Below are 26,457 nucleotides of genomic sequence, written 5' to 3' on the forward strand. Positions count from 1 at the left end.
GCACAGTGCACTTAAGCACTTTTATAATTCCAGTATTTGGATCTATCTAAATTTCCACTGACTTATTTGCTTAAAAAAAAAAAAATATCACTATATGAATACACGTTGTCACTTTATTATTTGGCTATTAAGCATGTGTCATTTTATATATTTTTCATTATATATTTTATACATTATTATTACCACGGTGTAGAGGATATATTTTTTCCAGTTCAGAGGCTTTTTGCTTACACCTTTGATAGCGCAGCGTTTTTAATGCGATTTTAAGATAATATATGTTTGGGGGTTTTATCTAATCTTCAGGCCCAAAATGTGCAAAAATAATGCAAAAACATCTCTGACAGTGAAAGGGTTAATGTGAGCTAGACGAGATCACTCTGCTGTGCTCACACATTAGAGCTCCCCCTAGCTGCAGCCTGGTAATAACATTGCTAGGAGGTCTATTCATTTATCTGCTACATACTTCCCATCTTTATATAAACGTCTCCTGACATTTAGGGGTCTGTTCATAAAATATGTGCATAGAAATTCATCCGGGGGAAGTCCATGTACATTCCTTCTGTGTGAATGGGGAAAAGATGAATGTTATTAGGATATTTGCTGTGCTGGTTGAATGGTTTCCAGTCATTTAAAATATAAATTATTGCATTTGGCCACTAGAGGGAGATAATTTCTATGGTACTTAGCGTCGTTAATGGCCAAATGTAGTATTTTCTGTTTTATGTCAATGGTCAGTATTAAAACCACAGTGACAGATTTTTGCCACTAGATGGAGCCAATGATCCAATATTTGTCATGATTGGATGAATGCGTGTCACAATCGTTCAACAATTTTTTTTAAAATAGATTCCTAAATATCTGTGAAATCTTCCACCACAAAATGTACTCAGCCAATGAGAGGTAATGACTCCATTTTTATTTTTCTACTGCTATCAATGACCAACACGGTACAACACTTCATCCATGTCTTTGGTGATCTCTGATCTCCTTATCAACTGTTTCTTACATGATGAAGATCAGCCATGGAGTATATCTGAGGTGTATATCAGGGTGTGCTTCTTCCCCACATGTCCAGCAACATTCATATAGAAGACATTTCCCGCACTCACTAATACACCTCGAGGGTTGTGTGGGACCCCTGATGTACAGGAAGACAGGACTTCAGTGAGGAACATTTACCGCACTCAGGACAGGAATACGGCTTCTCCCCCGTGTGCAATCTCTGATGCGCATAAAAATTGGACTTATCTGAAAAACATTTTCCGCACTCAGGACAGGAATACGGTTTCTCCCCTGTGTGCAATCTCTGATGTCTGGAAAGATCGGTCTTCTGTGAAAAACATTTCCCGCACTCAGAACAGGAAAATGGCTTTTCCCCCGTGTGACACCTTTGATGTGTGACAAGTTGTGATTTTTCTGCAAAACATTTCCCGCACTCAGGACAGGAATACGGCTTCTCCCCCGTGTGCAATCTCTGATGTCTGGAAAAAGTGGACTTATCTGCAAAACATTTCCTGCACTCAGGACAGGAATATGGCTTCTCCCCCGTGTGGGATCTCTGATGTATAAAAAGGTAGGACTTCTGTGAAAAACATTTGCCGCATTCAGAACAGGAAAAAGGCTTCTCCCCCGTGTGAGATCTCTGATGTTTGTAAAGACTGGACTTCTGTGAAAAACATTTCCCACACTCAGGGCAGGAATACGGCTTCTCCCCCGTGTGAGACCTCTGATGTGTGACAAGTACTGATTTTTCTACAAAACATTTCCCACACTCAGGACAGGAAAGTGATTTATCCCCTGTGTGAGATTTCTGATGTTTATACAGACTGGACTGCAATGAAAAACATTTCCCACACTCAGGACAGGAATACGGCTTTTCACCTGTGTGAGATCTCTGATGTGTGATAAGACTGGACTTCACTGAAAAACATTTCCCGCACTCAGGACAAGAATATGGCTTCTCTCCCATGTGCAATCTCTGATGTCTGGAAAAAGAGGACTTATCTGCAAAACATTTCCCGCACTCAGAACAGGAATACGGCTTCTCCCCTGTGTGCAATCTCTGATGTATAAAAACATAGGTCTTCTGTGAAAAACATTTTCCGCATTCAGAACAGGAAAAAGGTTTCTCCCCCGTGTGAGATCTCTGATGTTTGTAAAGACTGGACTTCACTGAAAAACATTTCCCACACTCAGGACAGGAATACGGCTTCTCCTCCGTGTGGGACCTCTGATGTATGACAAGTTGTGATTTTTCTACAAAACATTTCCCACACTCAGGACAGGAATACGGCTTCTCCCCTGTGTGCAATCTCTGATGTATAAAAAGATAGGACTTCTGTGAAAAACATTTCCCGCATTCAGAACAGGAATACGGCTTCTCCCCTGTGTGAGATCTTTTATGCTCATTAAGACGGCATTTTAAATGGAAACAATTCCCACAATCAGTACAGGGAAATTTCTTATCTGTTGGAAGGACGGCACCATCCCTCACAGTCTGATGTTCCTCAGGATAAGAGGAATACGATGGTCCGGCACCGTCCCGCACAGTCTGATGTTCCTCAGGATAAGAGGAATACGATGGTCCGGCACCGTCCCTCACAGTCTGAGGTTCCTCAGGATAAGAGGAATACGATGGTCCAGCACCGTCCCGCACAGTCTGAGGTTCCTCAGGATAAGAGGAATACGATGGTCCGGCACCGTCCCTCACAGTCTGAGGTTCCTCAGGATAAGAGGAATACGATGGTCCGGCACCGTCCCGCACAGTCTGAGGTTCCTCAGGATAAGAGGAATACGATGGTCCGGCACCATCCCTCATAGTCTGAGGTTCCTCAGGATAAGAGGAATACGATGGTCCATCTACACTGTGTGGTGCCGGATGGACATTTGAGGTAGTCGGGTTTTCTCCTGGACTATACTGTGTGATGTCCTCATCTTCTACTTTACAGTCTGGAGACAAAGTGAGACAATCCTCTGAGGTTTTCCTCATCTCCCGTCCATCTACTAAAATAGAAATACAAAGATTATTATTAGACATGAGCAGATTGGTTCCCCTAAACCAGGACTCCGCCCGCATCAGGCAGCTTTGTCTCTGAGGATCTTATAATTCCCCCCTCAAGGTAACTAGTAAATGGGTCCTCTGATCTCCTACCAGTTCATTTCTTTATTCATGGACCTTAGTCAGAGAGTGAGGAATAGAGTGACAGTGATGAGGGGATTATAGGACGAGTGTCAGGAGTATGAAATGTACAACAGAGTATATAGTGTAAGGGTCAGGACTCATAATATTGGTGATCAGTAATCAGTGGCGGATGAAATGTTTACTGGAGACAAGTTGCAGAGGTCCCACACCGCTGCTTCCCATCTCCTGAGACTGCACTCAGTGACTTGGGTCTGAGACTATACAGATATATCCCTCCACCCGGCACAGCCAGCAAATAACAGAACAAGTGACTCCGGGAGAATTGTTCTGTCAAAGATCTTACTAGACCAGGGCATGGGGCAGAAGACCCAAGGTACATACCCCAGGTGCCTAGGCTGAGCAACGCCTATGGTGAAAATCAACATTTTGCTGCCAGCTGAACCCCAGAATCTCCATAAATTCAGTCTAGATACATAAATTGTGTCTGCAGGACAGAGAAGGAAGATTATCCGAGAGAAATACAGGAATACAGGACAGGGAACACAGCTCAGGAAAGTGACCAGGGGATTACAGGCTGATATCACCCAGTCCCCGCCCTACTCTGGACCAATCAGTGAGCAGTATGGGTGGAGGAATGTATTTAGTGTTAATGACCCACCTGTGCTGATCTCTGTAGGAGTGTCCTCCTCTATAAATGTCCCCGTTATTCCATCCTCCTCCATAGACTGCTGATCATCCCTCACATACATCTCTTCTTCTTCCGATTTAACCTCAAATTCTATATCGATTGGATCTCCACTCTAAACCAAGAAAGTGAGAGAGAATATAAACTGTAAGATATAAGCTTACATACAAAATACACACATCATCTCCACCAGTCCATGTTCTAGATGCTCCGTCCCACCAACCTTGTAACAATGAAGGATGGTGTGATCTTCCTGTGTAGAATCCCGGGAATACAGAGGACATCTCTCTGGTGGGTTCCTGGTATTAGGTGGCTCCATCATATCCTTGTGTCCTTCTGAAAACTCCTCCATCACTCCATACTCCTCATCCTCCTCTTTATACTCTTCTTTGCCAACAATATTATCATCCCCGAGGTTTCCACTCTGAATGTATAATAAAACATTCATTCTAATAAACATGCTTCTGTATAAATCATAACTCCCAATAATTGTTCCCCATCTACCTGATGATGGTGAGGGATGGTGTGATCTTCCTGTGCAGAATTCAGGGAATACAGAGGATGGGGACATCTCTCTGGTGGGTTTCTGTAGCTGGATGACTCCACCATGGTGTCCTGGTACAGATCTTTGTGCTCTTCCTCCATCACCCCATCTTCATTATCTTCCTCCTTCATCTCTTCTTTAACCCCAACTTTAGACTCTCTCAGGTTTCCACTCTGAATATATAATAAAAATGACATCAATGTAACATTGCAGATAATGTACAGATCCTAATGATACTATCAGTGATTGTTCCTCATCTACCTGATGATGGTGAGGGATGGTGTGATCTTCTTGTTTGGAATCCCAGGAATACAGAGGACGGGGACATCTCTCTGGTGGGTTCCCATTACTGGATCCATCTGTAGGAAACACACACACTGACTGAATACATTGTTTCTATGTGTTTATCAGATGATGGGGGATCTAGGTGGACCCTCCGTACTGCTCTCTCCTTTACAATAAAGTCTCCTCTTACCCGGTGATGTGAGGGGCGGCTGATTGTCCATCATGACGTCCTTGTAGAGATCCTTGTGTCCTTCTAAATACTCCCACTCCTCCATGGAGAAATAGACAGTGACATCCTGACACCTTATAGGAACCTGACACACACAATGATACAGTCACCATCCAGACACATCTCTTGTGTTGAACCTTCAGAGACATCAGGAATAGTTATTTCCTCCTCCATAAAGATTATAAATTCAAACATGAATCCACCTCTAAATAAAACCCCCATCCCGTATTATCGTATAATCCGTTAGTATAGACTGAAAAGGTGAAATTGATGGGAAAAAAAAACGGAAAATTTATTATCAAATACTTACCATAATTTTCCTTTCCTGATGGACTCCAGGGCAGACTACGTGTGGGTTAACCCCACCTCCGCTCCAATGCTATAGGACCCCACTTCCATAAATTTGAGCTCACCACTAGAGACTGCGTTCCGTAACTAGCCAACTTTTGACCAATGGGTGGGAACTCCGTCTGCCATGGAGTCCATCAGGAAAGGAAAGTTACGGTAAGTATTTGATAATAAATTTTCCATTTCCCTGGCAGACTACGTGTGGGAAATAACTAGCCAAACCACACGGGTGGGTATGTTTGAACAAAAAAGATTTAATCGACCTGTCAACCAACAGGATTCTTAAACCAAAGTTCACAGAAGATAGAAAGCAGGTTCTATGCAATACTGTGACATAAAGGTATTAATGGAGGCCCACAATGCCACTTTGCAGACGGCATCAGAAGCCGCATGCCGAGCTGATGCCCACAAAAGCCACCATACCCCTGGTGGAATGAGCCGTCGCCACCTCTGGAGGAGCCAAGCCTTTTAGCCCTATAAGCCTGCTTGATGGATTGGACAAAACGGGCCGAGATCAATCTGGTCGAAGCTCGCTTCCCTTGTTACTGCCAGATAAACAGATAGTCAGAAAGTCTAAAGGAGGAAGTAAATTGCAGGTACTCCTACAGTATTTGCCCTACCTCCAGGAGGATGAACCTCAATGGAGCCTGGGGCCCTGAATGTAGGCAAGACAATTTCTTGGCTCTCATGGAACAATGATTTAACTTTTCGGGCTTGAGCTGAGCATAGAAATAATGACCATCCAGTCCGGCAAGAAAGTCAGAAATGGTTCTTTATGGCCTAAGGACCCGATCTCAGATACCCCCTTTGGCCGAAGCAATGGCAACTAAAAAGGCAACTTTGCAGAAAGCTCTTTAAAAGAAAGCAGAGCGGATCTTGCGGTACTAAATCCAGCCAGTGAGTCGAGGACAAGAGGAAGATTTCACATGGGCGATCTTGGCCTTCATTGTGGCCCGAGTCGTGCCGTCCCTGTGGAAGAGCTGCCGGATTAAAGGGCGAACAGCCTACGACATTCCAGAGAAGGCTGATAGAGCTGAGACTTGAACCCTGAGGAGGCTGATGGAAAAAGCCAGACCTAGGCCGGATAGAAGGAAGCCGAGGATATCTTGGATTCCCGGACCTCTGAACGATCTACGCGTAGGATGAGAATTCAACGAGCTTGGACCAAATTCTCCAATCATGCTTGCCTTTCCCGAGCTCATGAGGGTGGAAATCACTCTTGACGCATAACCGAGTATCCAGGCCCTCCCTCTCAAGAACCAGACCATCGGTCTCAGTAACGCTGGAAGGGGTTCCGGGCTGCTCCCTGAAAAAGAAGGCCCGGTCCAAGAGGAAGAGGAACCAAGTTCTGGAAGCTGGGCTGGGTCAGGAGGGGAAACCATGGCCTGTTTGGCCAGTAAGGTGCCACCGCCACACCCTCGTCCACTTCCGCTTGGAGCCTCTGAAAAAACTTGAGGACGGGTGTCAGGAGACACAGGTCGCCTCTGTCCGCCGGGCTGCGGGGCGCATGCGCAGCGGGCTGGTGTTGAGACGTGCACCCGTTCGCGGCCTGATGGTGCGGCGCGCGCGGGTGCACGGTGGTCCCCGTGTGCGCGCCGTCGTCCGTGCGGGTGCCCGGTAGCGCGTCACGCTGACGCGCTCGCCGGGAGGCTACTTCAGACGACTCCAGCGCCCAGTCGGGTTGCTGGTTTGTCGTCAGCTGTACCTTGCCCTGAGATAAGTTCCTTGTTCCTGATTACCAGATACCCCTGACCACTGCCTGTTAAACGACCACTCTACCTGCCTGCCGGATACCCCTTGATCTCTGCCTGTTTAAAGACCACTCTACCTGCCTGCCGGATACCCCTTGATCTCTGCCTGTTTAAAGACCACTCTACCTGCCTGCTGGATACCCCTGACCTCTGCCTGTTTAAAGACCACTCTACCTGCCTGCCGGATACCCCTGACCTCTGCCTGTTTAAAGACCACTCTACCTGCCTGCCGGATACCCCTGACCTCTGCCTGTTTAAAGACCACTCTACCTGCCTGCCGGATACCCCTGACCTCTGCCTGTTTAAACAAGCAGAGGTCAGGGGTATCCGGCAGGCAGGTAGAGTGGTCTTTAAACAGGCAGAGGTCAGGGGTATCCGGCAGGCAGGTAGAGTGGTCTTTAAAGGACTATTCTCCCTGCCTGCCTGATACCCCTGATCTCTGCTTGTAATAAGGACTACTCTATTTACCTGCTCAGTACCTCTGACCCCTGCTTACCTATGGACTTTCCTATGGTCAGTTACACCGGTCCTGCACGGTGCCCGCCAGGTGTCTCCCTACATCTATAGTGAACCTGAGTCTACCTTCCGCAACTACCGGAAGCCCATGCCTCCGCGTGCTTCCGATCCCCTGTATCACCCTCGGGGGTTCGGGTGCGCGTGGTCGTAAGGGCGAGCCGCTCTCGGCATCTCGGCCTCGGTGAGTATTGACGTGACAATGGGGGAAAGGCATATGCCCTGCTAGAAACTCCACCGACCTGTCCGGGCATCTATTCCGAAGGCCTGGCTGCAACGCCCCCGGTCTTCCTAATCTCGAAGTTGTAGGGGAAATGTAAATAGATCTACTTTGGAATCGGCTCCCAAGGCCAGGATACACTCAAACGTCTCCACAAGAAGGGCCCACTCATTGTTGTCTAACTGTGTGTGAGACAGGAAGTCCTCTTGGACGATCTGGACTCTGAGATATTGGCCAGGTTTTTCTGAGCCCATGATATAATGGACTTGATTTTTTTTTTTTTTTTTTTTAGGCCAAGGTGGAGCTCGGAGTGTCCCCTTGTCTCCTCATATAGGAGACTGCTGTGATATTGTTCAGTCTCAGAAGAACTGCTTTCCCTTTTCAGGAGATGACTGAAGACTTGAAGGGCACACCAGGCTGCCCGTAGGTCCAGGACATTCGAGCCTGTGTGGCCAGGACGGGCATCCTACCTGCCTTATGCAAGCTCTGATCAGCAGAGGGTTCCCCTTCCAACACCACTGGTATCGGTCGTGACCGTGACCCATGAAACGGGGGCGATGGAGCGGCACGTGAGCATATTCTTGCACTGAAGCCACCAGAAGAGCCTGTTCCTCATCACTTATGTTTTGTGAATAGATTGGTTATTGTCTCCTAAGTTCCACTGCTGGAGAAAACCTATCCGGAAAGGGCGTAGCCTCCACAGTGACCATTTGACCCTGGGGGGCACAGAGACCATTGTGCCAATAATTTTGAGACACTTGTGAGGCCCTCAGGCATGAGGAGCTCAGAGCCCATGATATTCTTCCTCGTATGACTGGGATCTACTCTACTGGGAGACAGATGGTACTTTCCATAGTGTCGAGCTAGGCCCCCAGGTATACCAGGCGCTGAACTGGATGCAGGTGGCTTTTCTCTAAGTTTAGGAGCCAACCAAATTTGAGCAGTATGATGATAACCTGCTCTCTGTGGATCAACAGCTGCTCTTTGTCTTGGGACAGTGGCAGGAGGTCGTCGGGATAGTGGTACAAGCGTTCTGTTCTGGCATGACAATGGGGCTTGTGTCCAACCAACAGCGGACCTGCCCTTCCTCCTCACACCCCCACGTACCAAGAGCGTGAGGGTTGGCCGCACAGAGAGGAGTAAGGTGGCAGCACAAAGGAATGTACTTCCCCTTTAAGAGACATCTCTCTCTCCCCTCCCCCTCCTGCACCATGGTCCCAGGCTGGTGCCTACCTTAATCCTGGGTGCCTGAAGAGACTGCCACAGTCTGCTCACAGATAATCCCAATGTGACATAAGGTTAGCAGGGATTTAATTTTCCTGCTGTAGAGATGTCAACGCTATGCCTCATGTGCGCCTGAGCTGTAGCGACTCGCCACAATGCTCCTCTGCGGCTGCCAGGTCCCTCACCGAGCTGCGCATGTGCGAACCAAGCCTCGGTTTCACCCGAGGATTCGCACATACGAGGAAGCTTGCCAAAGCCGCAACCCAGAAGAGGGAGATGCGTCCTGGAACGCAGAAGCGTTCCAGGTGCCATAGAGATACCAAGGTAGAAAAACAGTATGAGGGGGAGACAATACAACACAACAAAGACTTCTGCCATGGAGAAAAGTAATCTTAGAAGCTTTCTGAAGCCACACACCCGCCCATGGCTGGGCCCTGGGCTATCTTGACACCGATAACATTGTATGCCCAAGACCAACCCACTTGGGGCTTTTAAATTGTTCGATCTTTGGACATCAGGAAATGTAAGTGCATTGCTTGTAGGTCCAAATGAGGAGGACAAAAAAGGAACACAGTCTCTAGTTGTGAGCTCAAATTTATGGGAGTGGGGTCCTATAGCATTGGAGAGGAGGCGGGGTTAACCCACACATAGTGTTCCATGGAGTCTGTCAGGAAAAAACATTTCCGAAATGAAGAGAATGTTCCGGCTCCGTAAGTGGGGAAATGTTCTGACCCTGAAGGGATTAATCTAGGTTCCCACACTATATATGTGTACATACCTCCCAACTTTCTGAGATGGGAATGAGGGACACCTATAAAGTATGTAGGCATAGGACACACACCCTGCCACAACCCTTAATGGAGAACATTTTTAAAAAAGTAAATTTTTACCACTAATATTCCTTTATATTGGCTTTTGGAATTTACAAATGCAGCAGAAAAATGTAGAAATTGGATGGAAGGTTTGGCACCAGGAAACACTTTTTGATAGATAAATAGTGCATTTTATATACATGTATATAGATCAGACCAACATGAGGGACACATGAGGAGGAAAGAGGGACTTTGTTGGGAATGAGGGACAATCCCTCCAAATCAGAGACAGTTGGGAGCTATATGTGTGTATATCACCATCTGCTGGAGATAAAAGACGTCACAGTGACTATGGAGGAAGAGGACGGAACATGACGGGGGGGTTACTGGGTGTAAATAGAAAATAAGATCTTATTACCTCCTCTGCTGCTGATTCCAGCGATGTCTCCTCTGTTATACGTACCTCATGGAACTTCCTGTCTTTATCTAACATCACTTCCTGTCTTCCATAGAAATTTCCTGTCTCTATGGTAGAAGTGAGAAGATCACCACCTTGCGAAGCTTATAGGAACTGCAGCCCCCGAGAAGCGTCTCATAGTGTGAACACGGCCTTGTGCTGTGTGTGTATGTACTGTATATCCTTATAGATGGGGTCATCTCCACTCCCAGCAAGGGGGGAGAGAAATATATTACTGCCTAGTCCAGCCTTTCTCAGCCAGGGTTCCTCCAAAGGGTTCTAGGGGTTCCTTGAGCAATGAACAATTTCTGTCTTCCAGTAACAACTAACATCAATGAACTGTAAGGAGGGCAATCTTGCCACTGATGACAATATAAGGGGGTCCTTCTCCCATTGGTCCCCAATGTAAGGGGCCACTACACTGATCACTGATATAAAGGGGTCCTGCTCCTATTGGTCACCAATGTAAAGGATCACTACACTGACCACTGATATAAGGGGGTCCTTCTCCCATTGGTCACCAATGTAAGGGACCACTATACTGACCACTGATATAAGGGGCTCCTTTCTTCCATTGGTCACCAATGTAAGGGACCACTACACTGACCCCTGATATAAGGGGATCCTTCTCCCATTAGTGACCAATGTAAGGGACCACTACACTGACCACTGATATAAGGGGGTCCTTCTCCCATTGGTCACCAATGTAAGAGACCAATAAACCAACCATTTAAAATGAGCTCTAGGTTTGGTCTGAACCAATGTTTGGACAGAATTTGGCTTGTGGTTGGCGAATGGCTGAACTAAATAGTATGGATGGTCCAGATGTTGTAGTCGAACGTAAGTTCAACTCCATCATCGGGCGTTCATTTTGTTCACAGAACAAATGAACATATGGGGCTTTGCAGCAAATTTGAGTGCCGCAGAGTACTCCATAATGCACTGCGAGATCGCAGTGCATTGGCGGCTGCTGATTGGCCAAAGCATGCACCTGACCTGCATGCTTTGGCCAATCACAGCCCGATCTGCTGTGAAAGCCATATTTGGCCATGGCTCAGGGGGTTAAGTCAGCCTATGCCCCACACTATATAAAGCTGCTTACACGGTGGCCGTATGTAGTGTGACGTGAAGATCGAGACTTGATAGAACTTGAGCTAGATTAGGTAGGTTAGTTAGTGGCGTGCAGGCAGTTTAGTATAAATATATATATATATATATATATATATATATATATATATATATATATATATATATATATATATATATATATATATATATACACACATATACACAGTGTAGTCAGTGTAGACTATATATACGGTGCTGGCAGTCTATATATGTTACACTGTCTGCACTATATATATATATATATATATATATATATATAGTGCAGTCAGTTTACAGTATATATTACAGTGCAGGCGGTGTACAGTATATAAATGCAGTGTACAGTAAATAATACAGTGCAGGTGGTGTACAGTATATAAGTGCAGGCAGTGTACAGTATATAATCCAGTGCTGGTGTACAGTATATAATACAGTGCAGTCAGTGTACAGTATATAATACAGTGCTAGCGGTGTAAAGTATATAAGTGCAGGCAGTGTACAGTATATAATACAGTGCAGGTGGTGCACAGTATATAAGTGCAGGCAGTGTACAGTATATAATACAGTGCTGGCAGTGTACAGTATATAATACAGTGCTGTCGGTGTACAGTATATAAGTGCAGGCAGTGTACAGTATATAATACAGTGCTGGCAGTGTACAGTATATAATACAGTGCTGTCGGTGTACAGTATATAAGTGCAGGCAGTGTACAGTATATAATACAGTGCAGTTGGTGTACAATATATAATACAGTGCAGTCGGTATACAGTATATAAGTCTGCCTGGTAATGGACTAGGGGGGAACTCACAACGTTTTTTTCAATGATTTTAATGTATATTGCTGGGATCCGGCAATACATTACAGCCGCGAGCAGTTTTAAATGACATTTTTTCCTTTAGAAATGTCATGCTTTGGCCAATCAGCAGCCATCAATGCACTGTGATCTCGCAGTGCATTGACGGTCTCGCAGTTCATTATGGGGAGTTCAGCGGGAGCTCAAATTTCCCGCGAACACCCCATAATGTTCTAAATTCCGCAAACACTCAATGTTACGTTCGACTCAAACATCGGGCTCATCCCTTTATATAATACAGTGGAGGCAGTGTACAGTATATAATACAGTGCAGGCGGTGTACAATATATAATACAGTGCAGGCAGTGTACAGTATATAATACAGTGCAGGCGATGTACAGTATATAATACAGCGTAGTGCGGTGTGAAAAAAAAAATCCCGATCATGTCCAGGAGGCCACCAAGGAGAGGCAGATGCTCACAAGCCACTAAAGAGGGCAAGCTGCCTCTGTGTCTATAGTAAACAGTGGTGGTCGTGGACATGGTGCATCATCTGCAACACTTGTTCTTTTTTTCCTGCTGCTGGCCGTGTTATTGAGCCACAACATCTAGAAGAGTTGGTGGAGTGGATAACTAAGCCGTCCTCATCCTCCGTCACCCAGGCTCATATTAGTTTGCCTTCCAATGCAGCTGCCAAAGCAGACTATTCCACCGGCTCCTTGTCCACAGTTATTCCTTCCATAGCCCCACCATCATGCGTGGAGGAGTCACCAGAATTATCCGACCATAGTGTCTGTTACATGCTGCTGGAGGATGCGCAGCAATTTGAAGGCTCCAATGTTGGTTCTCAGGTTCAGGAAGGGAGTAATGTGAGCCTAAAGAGAGGGGGTGCCCAGGAAGGACAAGAAACTGGCAGTCATGTTACCCCAGCTGCAGCATACTGCCAAGTTTGCACAATTGTGACGAGGAGGGGGAAGGAATGATGAGGTCACTGACTGTATTTGGGTGCCTGAGAGAAGAGAGGAGGAAAGTGAGGAGGATGTCCCCCAGGGGCCATCTTAAGGGCAGCCACCCTACTGCATCACACCACAGAGCTCCACAGATGCAGGGTACACACAGCACCCCATATTGACAGAAAAACACAGAATTGTTGACATTTTTGCAGATTTATTAAAAAAGAAAAACTGAAATATCACATGGTCCTAAGTATTCAGACCCTTTGCTGTGACACTCAGGTGCTGTCCAATTCTTCTGATCATCCTTGAGATGGTTCTACTCCTTCATTTGAGTCCAGCTGTGTTTGATTATACTGATTGGACTTGATTAGGAAAGCCACACACCTGTCTATATAAGACCTTACAGCTCACAGTGCATGTCAGAGCAAATGAGAATCATGAGGTCAAAGGAACTGCCTGAAGAGCTCAGAGACAGAATTGTGTCAAGGCACAGATCTGGCCAAGGTTACAAAAAATGTCTGCTGCACTTAAGGTTCCTAAGAGCACAGTGGCCTCCATAATCCTTAAATGGAAGACGTTTGGGACGACCAGAACCCTTCCTAGAGCTGGCCGTCCAGCCAAACTGAGCTATCGGGGGAGAAGAGCCTTGGTGAGAGAGGTAAAGAAGAACCCAAAGATCACTGTGGCTGAGCTCCAGAGATGAAGTTGGGAGATGGGAGAAAGTTGTAGAAAGTCAACCATCACTGCAGCCCTCCACCAGTTGGGGCTTTATGGCAGAGTGGCCCGACGGAAGCCTCTCCTCACTGCAAGACACATGAAAGCCCGCATGGAGTTTGCTAAAAAACACCTGAAGGACTCCAAGATAGTGAGAAATAAGATTCTCTGGTCTGATGAGACCAAGATAGAACTTTTTGGCCTTAATTCTAAGCGGTATGTGTGGAGAAAACCAGGCACTGCTCATCACCCATCCAATACAGTGCCAACAGTGAAGCATGGTGGTGGCAGCATCATGCTGTGGGGGTGTTGTTCAGCTGCAGGGACAGGACAACTGGTTGCAATCGAGGGAAAGATGAATGCAGCCAAGTACAGGGATATCCTGGACGAAAACCTTCTCCAGAGTGCTCAGGACCTCAGACTGGGCCGAAGGTTTACTTTCCAACAACACAATGACCCTAAGCACACAGCTAAAATAATGAAGGAGTGGCTTAACAACAACTCCGTGACTGTTCCTGAATGGCCCATCCAGAGCCCTGACTTAAACCCAATTGAGCATCTCTGGAGAGACCTAAAAATGGCCGTCCACCAACGTTTACCATCCAACCTGACAGAACTGGAGAGGATCTGCAAGGAGGAATGGCAGAGGATCCCCAAATCCAGGTGTGAAAAACTTGTTGCATCTTTCCCAAAAAGACTCATCAAAAGGGGCTTCTACTAAATACTGAGCAAAGGGTCTGAATACTTAGGAGCATGTGATATTTCAGTTTTTCTTTTTTAATAAATCTGCAAAAATGTCAACAATTCTGTGTTTTTCTGTCAATATGGGGTGCTGTGTGTACATTAATGAGGAAAAAAATGAACTTAAATGATTTTAGCAAATGGCTGCAATATAACAAAGAGTGAAAAATTAAAGGGGGTCTGAATACTTTCCGTCCCCACTGTATGTCTGAATTGGATCAATCGTGGCCAGAACAGCAGTCGCTTGGGCACCACATGCTTGACAAGACATATGATGACCTGCCATGCAGTCCGTTGGCAACAGCACCTGAAAGATCCACATCATAAAAAAGGCGGACTTCTCCTTGCTCCTCATCTGGGATCGCAACCCCTACTATACCTCCAGTCCTCTCAAAAACCTGCACTGAGAGGAATGAAGGTATAGCAATAGGTGTCCCAAGTACTTGCAGCCAATATGCTAGCAGTACACCACCAATTGATTTTAGCAGGAAAATTTCCCTACCCCAGTTGCTGAACCATAAAAAAATACTGTTCCGGTCATCCACATGCTTAGGGTCTAAATGCTAGCTTGGCCAAATTGCTATCACTACAACTGTTGCCTTTTCAGCTGGTAGACTCTGCCCCCTTTTGTGAATTTGTGGAATATGCTGTACCACAGTGGCAGGTTCCCAAAAGAAATGTATCTTCACGTAAGGCCATTCCAGCTCTCTACCGTCATGTGAAAGGCAATGTTTTGGCCTCGTTGGACAGGGTGGTCAGCAGCAAGGTTCATATTACTGCTGACTAATGGTCCAGCAGGCATGGACAGAGACGTTACCTTTTCTGCACTGCGCACTGGGTAACTCTACTGGCAGCTGGGAAGGACGCAGGACAGGGTTCAGTGTTGGAGCTTGTTTCGCCACCACGCCTCCAAAAAGCTGGTGGTGATTCTGCCACATCCTCTCTGCTCCACCCCCTCCTCTTCTTCTTCTTCCTCTATGGCCTCTTCTGCAGAATTGTCCTCTGAACCAGCAGTGCTCCCTAAGGGGCTATGCAAACAGTCAGGCTAAAATATGCCATGTGGTGCTTCAGTTGGTCTGCCTGGGGAACAGGAGCATCACTGGGGCAGAGATTCTTTCAGCACTTTTGTTTTTTCATGTTTGTGTCCCACAGAATTTGATGGCGTTCAAACTTTTTGCATGTTCGCATGTTCTGCTGCGAACCGAACCAGGGGGTGTTCGGCTCATGCCTACTCCTGACCACTGCACTCTGTACCCTGGGCTGTATATGATATACTCTTGAGCACTGCACTCTGTTCCCTGGGTTGTATATGATATACTCCTGACCACTGCACTCTGTACCCTAGACTGCATATGATATAGTCCTGACCACTGCACTCTGTACCCTGGACTGTATATGATATACTTCTGACCTCTGCACTCTGTACCCTGGACTGTATATGATATACTCCTGACCACTGCACTATGTACCCTGGACTGTATATGATATACTCCTGACCACTGCACTCTTGTACCTGGGCTGTATATGATATACCCCTGACCACTGCACTCTGTACCCCGGACTGTATATGATATACCCCTGACCACTGCACTCTGTACCCTGGACTGTATATGATATACTCCTGACCACTGCACTCTGCACCCTGGGCTGTATATGATATACCCCTGACCACTGCACTCTGTACCCTGGACTGTATATGATATACTCCTGACCACTGCACTCTGCACCCTGGGTTGTATATGATATACTCCTGACCACTGCACTCTATACCCTGGGCTGTATATGATATACTCCTGACCACTGCACTCTGTACCCTGGACTGTATATGATATACTCCTGACCACTGCACTCTGCACCCTGGGCTGTATACGATATATTCCTGACCACTGCACTCTGTACCCTGGACTGTATATGATATACTCCTGACCACTGCACTCTGCACCCTGGGCTGTATATGGTATACTCCTGACCACTACACTCTGTACCCTAAGCTGTATATGATATACTCCTGACCACTGCACTATGTACCCTGGACTGTATATGATATACTCTTGACCACTGCACTCTTGTACCTGGGCTGTATATGATATTCTCCTTACCACTGCACTCTATACACAGGGCTGTATATGATATACCCCTGACCACTGCACTCTGTACCCTGGACTGTATATGATATACTCCTGACCACTGCACTCTGTACCCTGGGCTGTATATGATATTCTCCTGACCACTGCACTCTGTACCCTGGGCTGTATATGATATACCCCTGACCACTGCACTCTGTACCCTGGACTGTATACGATATACTCCTGACCACTGCGCTTAAGGCCCATTATTTAGGATTCCCTAAATAATAAATAAACAAGTTTATTTGTATGTAAAGTATATAAGCACGGTACATGTCATGTAGTACATATGACAGATGACGGACATTCATATACATGATGTGAGTCTCCAGGTGAAGCAATTACAGATTACGTCACATTCAAGTGTTTTCACATCCCATAATATATCATATAGCTCTGTTCTAGGGGTTCCTATAGGCATTTATTGGGGTACATATAACTGCATTGCATGAGGGAGACTCCAACCATTCTCCTATTGTCTATTTGGGCCCAGAGCAAGGCCCTGCTCCAGAAAGGTTCAGCCACCCGTCCCGGACCTTATTATATTTGGTGGGGCATCCCAGATGACGGTAAATAACTTTCTTATAGGGTAGGTTTAAATCGATTTCTGTGACCCAGGCTTGACAGGTAGGGGGGAGGGGGGTTCCTGCATCCAGTGGTGGGCCACTAGTTTCCTAGCACTAAATAGAGTTTCATAAAGGAAAGTGGAAAGAAACGTATCTACAGTGCTGTCTGGGAGTAGACCTAGCACACAAGGCTTCGGGTCTAGCTGGAGGGGGGGCCCCATGTGGTGCTGTAAGAACCTAATAAATTGCATCCAGTAATTTTGTCCACATTAGATGGAAGAATGTACAGGGATGACCAGCCCATCTAGGACAGAGTGGGTTGTAATTTGGGAGGTACATCAGCCACAGAAGCCTTCATGTCAGACCCCACACCGGCCAACGTTTCTGCGCTTAAGGTCCAAACTCATATCGTTGGCCAATTACATTTTGAACAGGCCAGGCAGAAGCTGTTTTTTTCGAGACAACAAGTGTTTGAGCAAGGAGAGCGGGCAGGGAGGCTTTTGGTTTATTTAGCTCATCGAGACTCTAGGTCGCCAGTGGTAGTCTCCCTAGTGGGCGAAAAAGGAACACATATCACAGACCCCCCACTGGTCGCTGCAGAGTTTCGTCCTTATTATGCCAACCTATACTCATCCCAAACAAATACTACTGGGCCAGAAACTCAAGCCTTCCTGCAGAATATAATATTTCCCCAACTGTCTGAGGCTCAGGTGACACCTCGAGGCCCCTCTCTCCACAGATGAAATTTCTACGGCCATAGCATCCCTTGCCCCTGCTAAAGCCCCCGGTCAGGACGGCCTACCTTCTACACAACATACTCGGAGGTATTGATTCAGTGATGCAGTGTTTATCCTCAGGACACAACACAAGAAGCACCTACATGGTTAACAGAGGACGGAATTAAAATTAGACTTGAGAAACTTAACGTTAATAAATCACCGGGACCAGATGGCTTGCATCCGAGGGTACTTAGGGAACTCAGTCAGGTGATTGCCAGACCGTTGTTCCTAATTTTTACAGACAGTCTATTGACTGGAATGGTACCAGCTGATTGGAGAAAAGCCAATGTAGCACCAATATTTAAAAAGGGCCCAAAAAACATCCCTGGGAATTACAGACCAGTTAGCCTAACATCAATAGTATGTAAACTCTTGGAGGGGATGATAAGGGACTATATACAAGATTTTAGTAATAAGAATGATATCATTAGCAGTAATCAGCATGGATTCATGAAGAATCGTTCTTGCCAAACCAATCTATTAACCTTCTATGAGGTGAGTTGCCATCTAGATAAAGGAAGGCCCGTAGACGTGGTGTATCTGGATTTTGCAAAAGCATTTGACACAGTTCCCCATAAACGTTTACTGTACAAAATAAGGTGCGTTGGCATGGACCATAGGGTGAGTGCATGGATTGAAAACTGGCTACAAGGGCGAGTTCAGAGGGTGGTGATAAATGGGGAGTACTCGGAATGGTCAGGGGTGGGTAGTGGGGTCCCCCAGGGTTCTGTGCTGGGACCAATCCTATTTAATTTGTTTATAAACGATCTGGAGGATGGGATAAACAGTTCAATCTCTGTATTTGCAGACAATACTAAGCTAAGCAGGGCAATAACTTCTCCGCAGGATGTGGAAATCTTGCAAAAAGACCTGAACAAATTAATGGGGTGGGCGACTACATGGCAAATGAGGTTCAATGTAGAAAAATGTAAAATAATGCATTTGGGTGGCAAAAATATGAATGCAATCTATAGACTGGGGGGGAGAACCTCTGGGGGAATCTAGGATGGAAAAGGACCTGGGGGTCCTAGTAGATGATAGGCTCAGCAATGGCATGCAATACCAAGCTGCTGCTAATAAAGCAAGCAGAATATTGGCCTGCATTAAAAAGGAGGATCAACTCCAGAGATAAAACGATAATTCTCCCGCTCTACAAGACTCTGGTCCGGCCGCACCTGGAGTATGCTGTCCAGTTCTGGGTACCAGTCCTCAGGAGGGATGTACTGGAAATGGAGCGAGTACAAAGAAGGGCAACAAAGCTAATAAAGGGTCTGGAGGATCTTAGTTATGAGGAAAGGTTGCGAGCACTGAACTTATTCTCTCTGGAGAAGAGACGCTGGAGAGGGGATATGATTTCAATTTACAAATACTGTACTGGTGACCCCACAATAGGGATAAAACTTTTTCGCAGAAGAGAGTTTAATAAGATTCGTGGCCACTCATTACAATTAGAAGAAAAGAGGTTTAACCTTAAACTACGTAGAGGGTTCTTTACTGTAAGAGCGGCAAGGATGTGGAATTCCCTTCCACAGGCGGTGGTCTCAGTGGGGAGCATTGATAGCTTCAAGAAACTATTAGATAATCACCTGAATGACCGCAACATACAGGGATATACAATGTAATACTGACACATAATCACACACATAGGTTGGACTTGATGGACTTGTGTCTTTTTTCAACCTCACCTACTATGTAACTATGTAACTATGATTCCTGAACTCCTGAAGCTATATAAACATATATTTGAATACAAAACCCTGCCTGAATCCCTCCGACAAGCTGTAATTATAGTAATACCCAAACCGGGCAAAAATCCTTAGTACCCTGACTCCTACCATCCAATATCACTACTACAGGTGGACACTCGCCTCAACCAAGTAATTCTCTCCCTTATCCATCCTGACCAAACAGGATTCATGCCCGGGGAAAACACAGCCATGAATATTCGTCATCTATACATGAATATTCAAGCTTGCCACGATGTACTTGGTACTAGAGCGGGGATAGCCGCTAAGGCATTCGATTCGGTAGAGTGGGGCTACCTATGGGAATGCATGAGAGGCTTTGAGTTTCCCCCAAATTTCATCTAGTGGGTGCAACTACTATATTACTCCCTGGAAGCACGGGTAGCAGTGAATGGTTGAAGCTTGTTGAAGCAATATTTTAGAGGATGCTTTCAGTCCGTTTATATGTCTGGAAAGGGTAGAGCGGACATGTAATTTAAAAGCCTCCCAGACTAGGCCAATGGGTGCTGAGTCTTGATGAGCTAAGCCAAAAGCCTCCCCGCCCGCTCTCCTTGCTCAAACACTCGTTGCCTCGAAATAAACAGTTTCTGCCTTGCCTGTTCAAAATGTAATTGGTCAACGATTCGAGTTTGGACCTTAAGCGCAGAAACGTTGGCCAGCGTGGGGTCTGACATGAAGGCTTCTGTGGCTGAAGCCAGTTTCTCTGAAGCTTGTTGAAGCAATATTTTAGAGGATGCTTTCAGCCGGTTTATACGTCTGGGAAGGGTAGAGCGGATATGTAATTTAAAGGCCTCCGAGAACAGGCCAATGGGTGCTGTGTTGGGCGGGTTAAGGACCATATTAAAGTCCCCGAGCCATGTGGCTGGGATCGTAGAATATTGGGCCATATACAGAAATCCCATATTGATCACGGCAGAGTTATAATGGGGAGGAATATAGCAGGCTAGAATCAGATATGGTTTGCCATATATAGTACCATGCAGAAAGTCAAACCTGCCCTGAGGGTCCACACGCACCAAAATGATCCCAAATTGAACTGTTTTGGCAATTAAAATTGAAACGCCTGGGGAGTAAGGGGTATGGGTAGCATGATAAGCTCACATGGAGCGGGGGGGGGGGGCATAGTACCCGTAACTTGTGCCGAGCTGTCCAGAAACAAAAACAAAAAGAACGCTCAGATCTGCTGGATCTATACTGAGACAGAGAGTTATCTCTGGGATAGTACAGACAGTAAAAAGTCTATGAGGGGCAAACTTTCACTGTGGGAAGGACCTAACAGTAGGACTCACAGTGTGGTCGAAGTCATTCAGTGTTCCACAGGATATTAGGTAGGGACTGCGAGTATGCTCGCGGTGAAGAGTAATAATACCTGGTAATAAAAGGACAGGGGAAAAGAATTTCACCAACTGGTGAGGTCTCGTATCGTGGTGCCCATTAGGATGGGTATATCTGAAGGCATACGACACATCAAACAGGGGGGGGGGCGTGGCACACACACATATGGCAGATCTACTGTTGCCGAGAAGAGTGGAGAAACATTCCAACAGAGAGGAAACTTGCTCGGGCAACATTGTATTAGTGCAGGGAAAAATCAAGGCCAATATGCAAAGCTGCGATGTGCCCACATGAAGCAGAGCCTACTCACATTCTATAGAAAAAGAATGTTCTCAATCAAGCAGGACGATTTCTTTCCGCATCACGTTGATCCAGCCAAGCAGAGGCAAACTCCGGGTGGTCAACAAAAATTTGCCCAGCATCGCCCACAATGCAGAGCCGGACCGGGAACAACTTGGCGTATTTTAAAAGGTGGCTTCTGAGGTGCCGTTTAACATCGACGAAGCAGGATCTCTGCTTCTGGACCTCTGCCGAAAAGTTGGGGGAAAGACTGAGATGTGGCCATTCTGGAAGGGGATAACTTTGCTATGAAGGTACGGGCCGGTGAACCCACTGGAGGTTGGCGTGCTGGCATGCGATGCGAGCGCTCGATCACAAATGTAGTGGAGAAGGCCTCTCTTCTAAATGTAGTGATCAGGAGCTGTTCCAGAAAAGTGGCAGGGTCAGGGCCCTCAGATCCCTCAGGGAGCCCAGTAAAGAGGAGGTTGGATCTGCGAGCACGGTTCTCCTGGTCATCATGCTTTTGGGCTAGTTGCTGAATCTGGCGTTGCATGGGTTCTGAAGAGTGTTGTCCTCTGCACGGCTGATTCTGGTCTCTGTCACCTGTCTGATTAAGGATTTAGTCATGTCCTGTCTGATTAAGGATATGGCCACCTTGACCTCCTCTATTTTGGACGTCAAAGTGGATTGGCATGTGGATATGGCGTCTAGTACCTTGGTGGTGTCGGCCGTGGGATGTTCCGCTATCAGGGTAGCAGAGTCGCCATCTTCCCCTCGTGGTCCCGTTCCTGCCTGCCCGTACTTTTGCAGCGATGGAATGGCTGTATTGTTCCTCTTCGGTGGAGACATGATGAGAAGAGTCCAGGAGGGTCAGGCGTTTGTTGGTGTAGGAAATAAAAGCAGTGGTGGGCACTCAGGATAGCTGTGTCAGGATACACCGAGAGCAGAGCTCAGCTCACACGCGTCCTTCTCCATTGCCGTCCAGGCCACGTCCCCCATTCAGGGTTCCCTTTAAACCGATGACCTGTGAAGACTTTTAAAGTGTCTCCTAATAGAAATTGTTGGGGATTGAAGTTTGTTGTCATTCCACCGACACACACAACTTTTTTCTGTTCAATACATTTGTTTATTATAATTTTACTTTTAAAAAGATTACAGTCATAGAATCAGGAAATAGTAAAAGGTAGAAATGCGATTGGTCAGGAAAATGACTTGCCTGGAATGTGGAGGCGGAGTTGTACAATACAATACACAACGTGTTACATTATTACAACAAAGTATTGCAGAAAAGATCACACCATAGAAAATGGGGGAAAAGAAGAACATAAACCTGGATATTAAGGGGAAATTTGTGTACGAGGAACACCTTAACAATCACCACCATTTTATTCTCCAGGGCCTCTGCTTTCAGATAATATATGTTTGGAAGTTTTATCTAATCTTCAGGCCCAAAATGTGCAAAAATAATGCAAAAACATCTCTGACAGTGAAAGGATTAATGTGAGCTAGATAGGATCACACATTAGAGCTCCCCCTAGCTGCCGCTTGGTAATAACATTGCTAGGAGGTCTATTCATTTGTCTGCTACATACTTCCCATCTTTATATAAACGTCTCCTGACATTTAGGGGTCTATTCATAAAATATGTGCTCAGCAATTCACCCGGGGGAAAGTCCATGTACATTCCTTCTGTGTGAATGGGGAAAAGATGAATGTTATTAGGATATTTGCTTTGCTGGTCGAATAGCTTCCAGTCATTTACAATGGAAATGATTGCATTTGGCCACTAGAGGGAGATAATTTCTATGGTACTTAGCGCCATCTAATGGCCAAATGTAGTATTTTCTGTTTTATGTCAATGGTCGGTATTAAAACCACAGGGCCAGATTTTTGCCACTAGATGGAGCCGATGATCCAATATTTGTCATGATTGGATGAATGCGTGTCACAATCGTTCTACAATTTGTTTTAAAATAGATCCCTAAATATCTGTGAAATCTTCCACCACAAAATGTACTCAGCCAATGAGAGGTAATGACTCCATTTTTATTTTTCTCCTGCTATCAATGGCCAACACGGTACAACACTTCATCCATGTCTTTGGTGATCTCTGATCTCCTTATCAACTGTTTCTTACATGATGAAGATCAGCCATGGAGTATATCTGAGGTGTATATCAGGGTGTGCTTCTTCCCCCCATGTCCAGCAACATTCATATACAAGACATTTCCCGCACTCACTAATACACCTCGAGGGTTGTGTGGAACCCCTGATGTACAGGAAGACAGGACTTCAGTAAGGAACATTTCCCTCACTCAGGACAGGAATATGGCTTCTCCCCTATATGAGACCTCAGATGTCTGTAAAGATTGGAGTTATTTGAAAAGCATTTCCCGCACTCAGGACAGGAAAGTGGCTTCTTCCCCTTGTGATACCTCTGATGTGTGATAAGTTGTGATTTTTCTACAAAACATTTCCCACACTCAGAACAGGAATACGGCTTCTCCCCCATGTGCAATCTCTGATGTCTGGAAAGACCGGACTTTCGTGAAAAACATTTCCTGCACTCAGAACAGGAATATGGCTTTTCCCCCGTGTGAGTCTTCTGATGTGTGACAAGGTATGATTTTTCTACAAAACATTTCCCGCACTCAGGACAGGAATACGGCTTCTCCCCCGTGTGCAATCTCTGATGTCTGGAAAAAGAGGACTTATCTGCAAAACATTTCCCGCACTCAGGACAGGAATACGGCTTCTCCCCTGTGTGCAATCTCTGATGTATAAAAAGATAGGACTTCTGTGAAAAAAATTTCCCGCATTCAGAACAGGAAAAATGCTTCTCCCCCGTGTGAGATCTCTGATGTTTGTAATGACTGGACTGCTGTGAAAAACATTTCCCGCACTCAGGGCAGGAATACGGCTTCTCCCCCGTGTGAGATCTCTGATGTATGACAAGTTGTGATTTTTCTACAAAACATTTCCCGCACTCAGTACAGGAATACGGTTTCTCCCCCGTGTGCAATTTCTGATGTATAAAAAGACTGGACTTCTGTGAAAAACATTTCCCGCATTCAGAACAGGAAAAAGGTTTCTCCCCCGTGTGAGATCTCTGATGTTTGTAAAGCCTGGACTTCACTGAAAAACATTTCCCGCACTCAGGGCAGGAATACGGCTTCTCCCCTGTGTGAGACCTCTGATGTATGACAAGCAATGATTTTTCTACAAAACATTTCCCGCATTCAGAACAGGAATACGGCTTCTCTCCTGTGTGAGATCTTTTATGCTCATTAAGATGGCATTTTAAACGGAAACACTTCCCGCACTCAGTACAGGGAAATTTCTTATCTGTTGGAAGGATGGCTCCGTCCCTCACAGTCTGAGGTTCCTCAGGATAAGAGGAATACGATGGTCCGGCACCGTCCCTCACAGTCTGAGGTTCCTCAGGATAAGAGGAATACGATGGTCCGGCACCGTCCCTCACAGTCTGAGGTTCCTCAGGATAAGAGGAATACGATGGTCCGGCACCGTCCCTCACAGTCTGAGGTTCCTCAGGATAAGAGGAATACGATGGTCCGGCACCGTCCCTCACAGTCTGAGGTTCCTCAGGATAAGAGGAATACGATGGTCCGGCACCGTCCCTCACAGTCTGAGGTTCCTCAGGATAAGAGGAATACGATGGTCCGGCACCGTCCCTCACATTTCGAGGTTCCTCGGGATAAGAGGAATACGATGGTCCATCTACACTGTGTGGTGCCGGATGGACATTTGAGGTAGTCGGGTTTTCTCCTGGACTATACTGTGTGATGTCCTCATCTTCTACTTTACAGTCTGGAGACAAAGTGAGACAATCCTCTGAGGTTTTCCTCATCTCCCGTCCATCTACTAAAATAGAAATACAAAGATTATTACTAGACATGAGCAGATTGGTTCCCCTAAACCAGGACTCCACCCACATCAGGCAGCTTTGTCTCTGAGGATCTTACAATTCCCCCCTCAAGGTAACTAGTAAATGGGTCCTCTGATCTCCTACCAGTTCATTTCTTTATTCATGGACCTTAGTCAGAGAGTGAGGAAACAACGAGAACTGTCTTTTATAGGAGTGACAGTGATGAGGAGATTATAGGACAAGTGTCAGAAGTATGAAATGTACAACATACAGAACATAGTGCAGGGGTCAGGACTCATAATATTGGTGATCAGTAATCAGTGGTTGTTGAAATGTTTACATGAGACAAGTTGCAGAGGTCCCACACCGCTGCCTCCCATCTCCTGAGACTGCACTCAGTGACTTGGGTCTGAGACTATACAGACATATCCCTCCACCCGGCACAGCCAGCAAATAACAGAGCAAATGACTCCGGGAGAATTGTTCTGTCAGAGATCTTGCTAGACCCGGGTATGGAGCAGAAGACCCAAGATGCATACCCCAGGTGCCTGGGTCTAGTAACATCTAAGGTAAAAATGAACATTTTGCTGCCAGCTGAACCCCAGAATCTCCATAAATCCAGTCTAGATACATAAATTGTGTCTGCAGCACAGAGAAGGAAGATTATCCGAGAGAAATACAGGAATACAGGACGAGAAACACAGCTCAGGAAAGTGACCAGGGGATTACAGGCTGATATCACCCAGTCCCCGCCCTACTCTGGACCAATCAGTGAGCAGTATGGGTGGAGGAATGTATTTAGTGTTAATGACCCACCTGTGCTGATCTCTGTAGGAGTGTCCTCCTCTATAAATGTCCCCGTTATTCCATCCTCCTCCATAGACTGCTGATCATCCCTCACATACCTCTCTTCTTCTGATTTAACCTCAAATTCTATATCGATTGGATCTCCACTCTAAAGCAAGAAAGTGAGTGAGAATATAAACTGTAAGATATAAGCTTACATAAAAAATACACACATCATCTCCACCAGTCCATGTTCTAGATGCTCCGTCCCACCAACCTTGTAACAGTGAGGGATGGTGTGACCTTCCTGTGTGGAATCCCGGGAATACAGAGGACGGGGACATCTCTCTGGTGGGTTCCTGGTATTTGGTGGCTCCATCATATCCTTGTGTAATTCTGAAAACTCCTTCATCACTCCATACTCCTCATCCT

General features: G+C 46.0%; 2 protein-coding genes across 2 annotated transcripts in view; both read right to left on the reverse strand.

Moving 5' to 3' along the window:
* Positions 1-26,457, reverse strand: part of LOC141106811 (uncharacterized) — a 103,025-nt gene that overhangs the window by 56,810 nt on the left and 19,758 nt on the right. The window contains exons 2-3 of the mRNA XM_073597738.1: positions 23,789-24,900; positions 1,133-2,396 (exon numbers count right to left, since the gene is read on the reverse strand). Coding sequence (XP_073453839.1) covers positions 1,133-2,396; positions 23,789-24,900 — 2,376 coding nt within the window. The remainder of the gene's footprint in view (positions 1-1,132; positions 2,397-23,788; positions 24,901-26,457) is intronic.
* On the reverse strand, positions 3,718-7,971 carry LOC141105463 (uncharacterized). The gene is made up of 5 exons (XM_073595315.1): positions 7,828-7,971; positions 4,633-4,752; positions 4,332-4,544; positions 4,051-4,251; positions 3,718-3,942 (listed from the first exon to the last, which is right to left on the reverse strand). The coding sequence occupies exons 1-5, from the start codon at positions 7,969-7,971 to the stop codon at positions 3,739-3,741; spliced, it is 882 nt and encodes a 293-aa protein (XP_073451416.1). The 3' UTR covers positions 3,718-3,738.

The sequence above is a fragment of the Aquarana catesbeiana genome, linkage group LG08 (assembly GCF_042186555.1).
Source record: "Aquarana catesbeiana isolate 2022-GZ linkage group LG08, ASM4218655v1, whole genome shotgun sequence".
NCBI lineage: Eukaryota > Metazoa > Chordata > Amphibia > Anura > Ranidae > Aquarana > Aquarana catesbeiana.

Bases quoted from the DNA above. Each gene is read 5' to 3' on its own strand.
- LOC141105463 (XM_073595315.1), bottom strand. From the start codon at position 7,971: ATGGGCTCAGAAAAACCTGGCCAATATCTCAGAGTCCAGATCGTCCAA. The intron at 4,753-7,827 runs GTAGATCTATTT...CAATGTATTCAG, and splicing joins CCTTGGGAGCCGATTCCAAA to TCAGTGTGTGTGTTTCCTAC. The intron at 4,545-4,632 runs GTAGATGAGGAA...TTATATATTCAG, and splicing joins CCATCCCTCACCATCATCAG to AGTGGAAACCTGAGAGAGTC.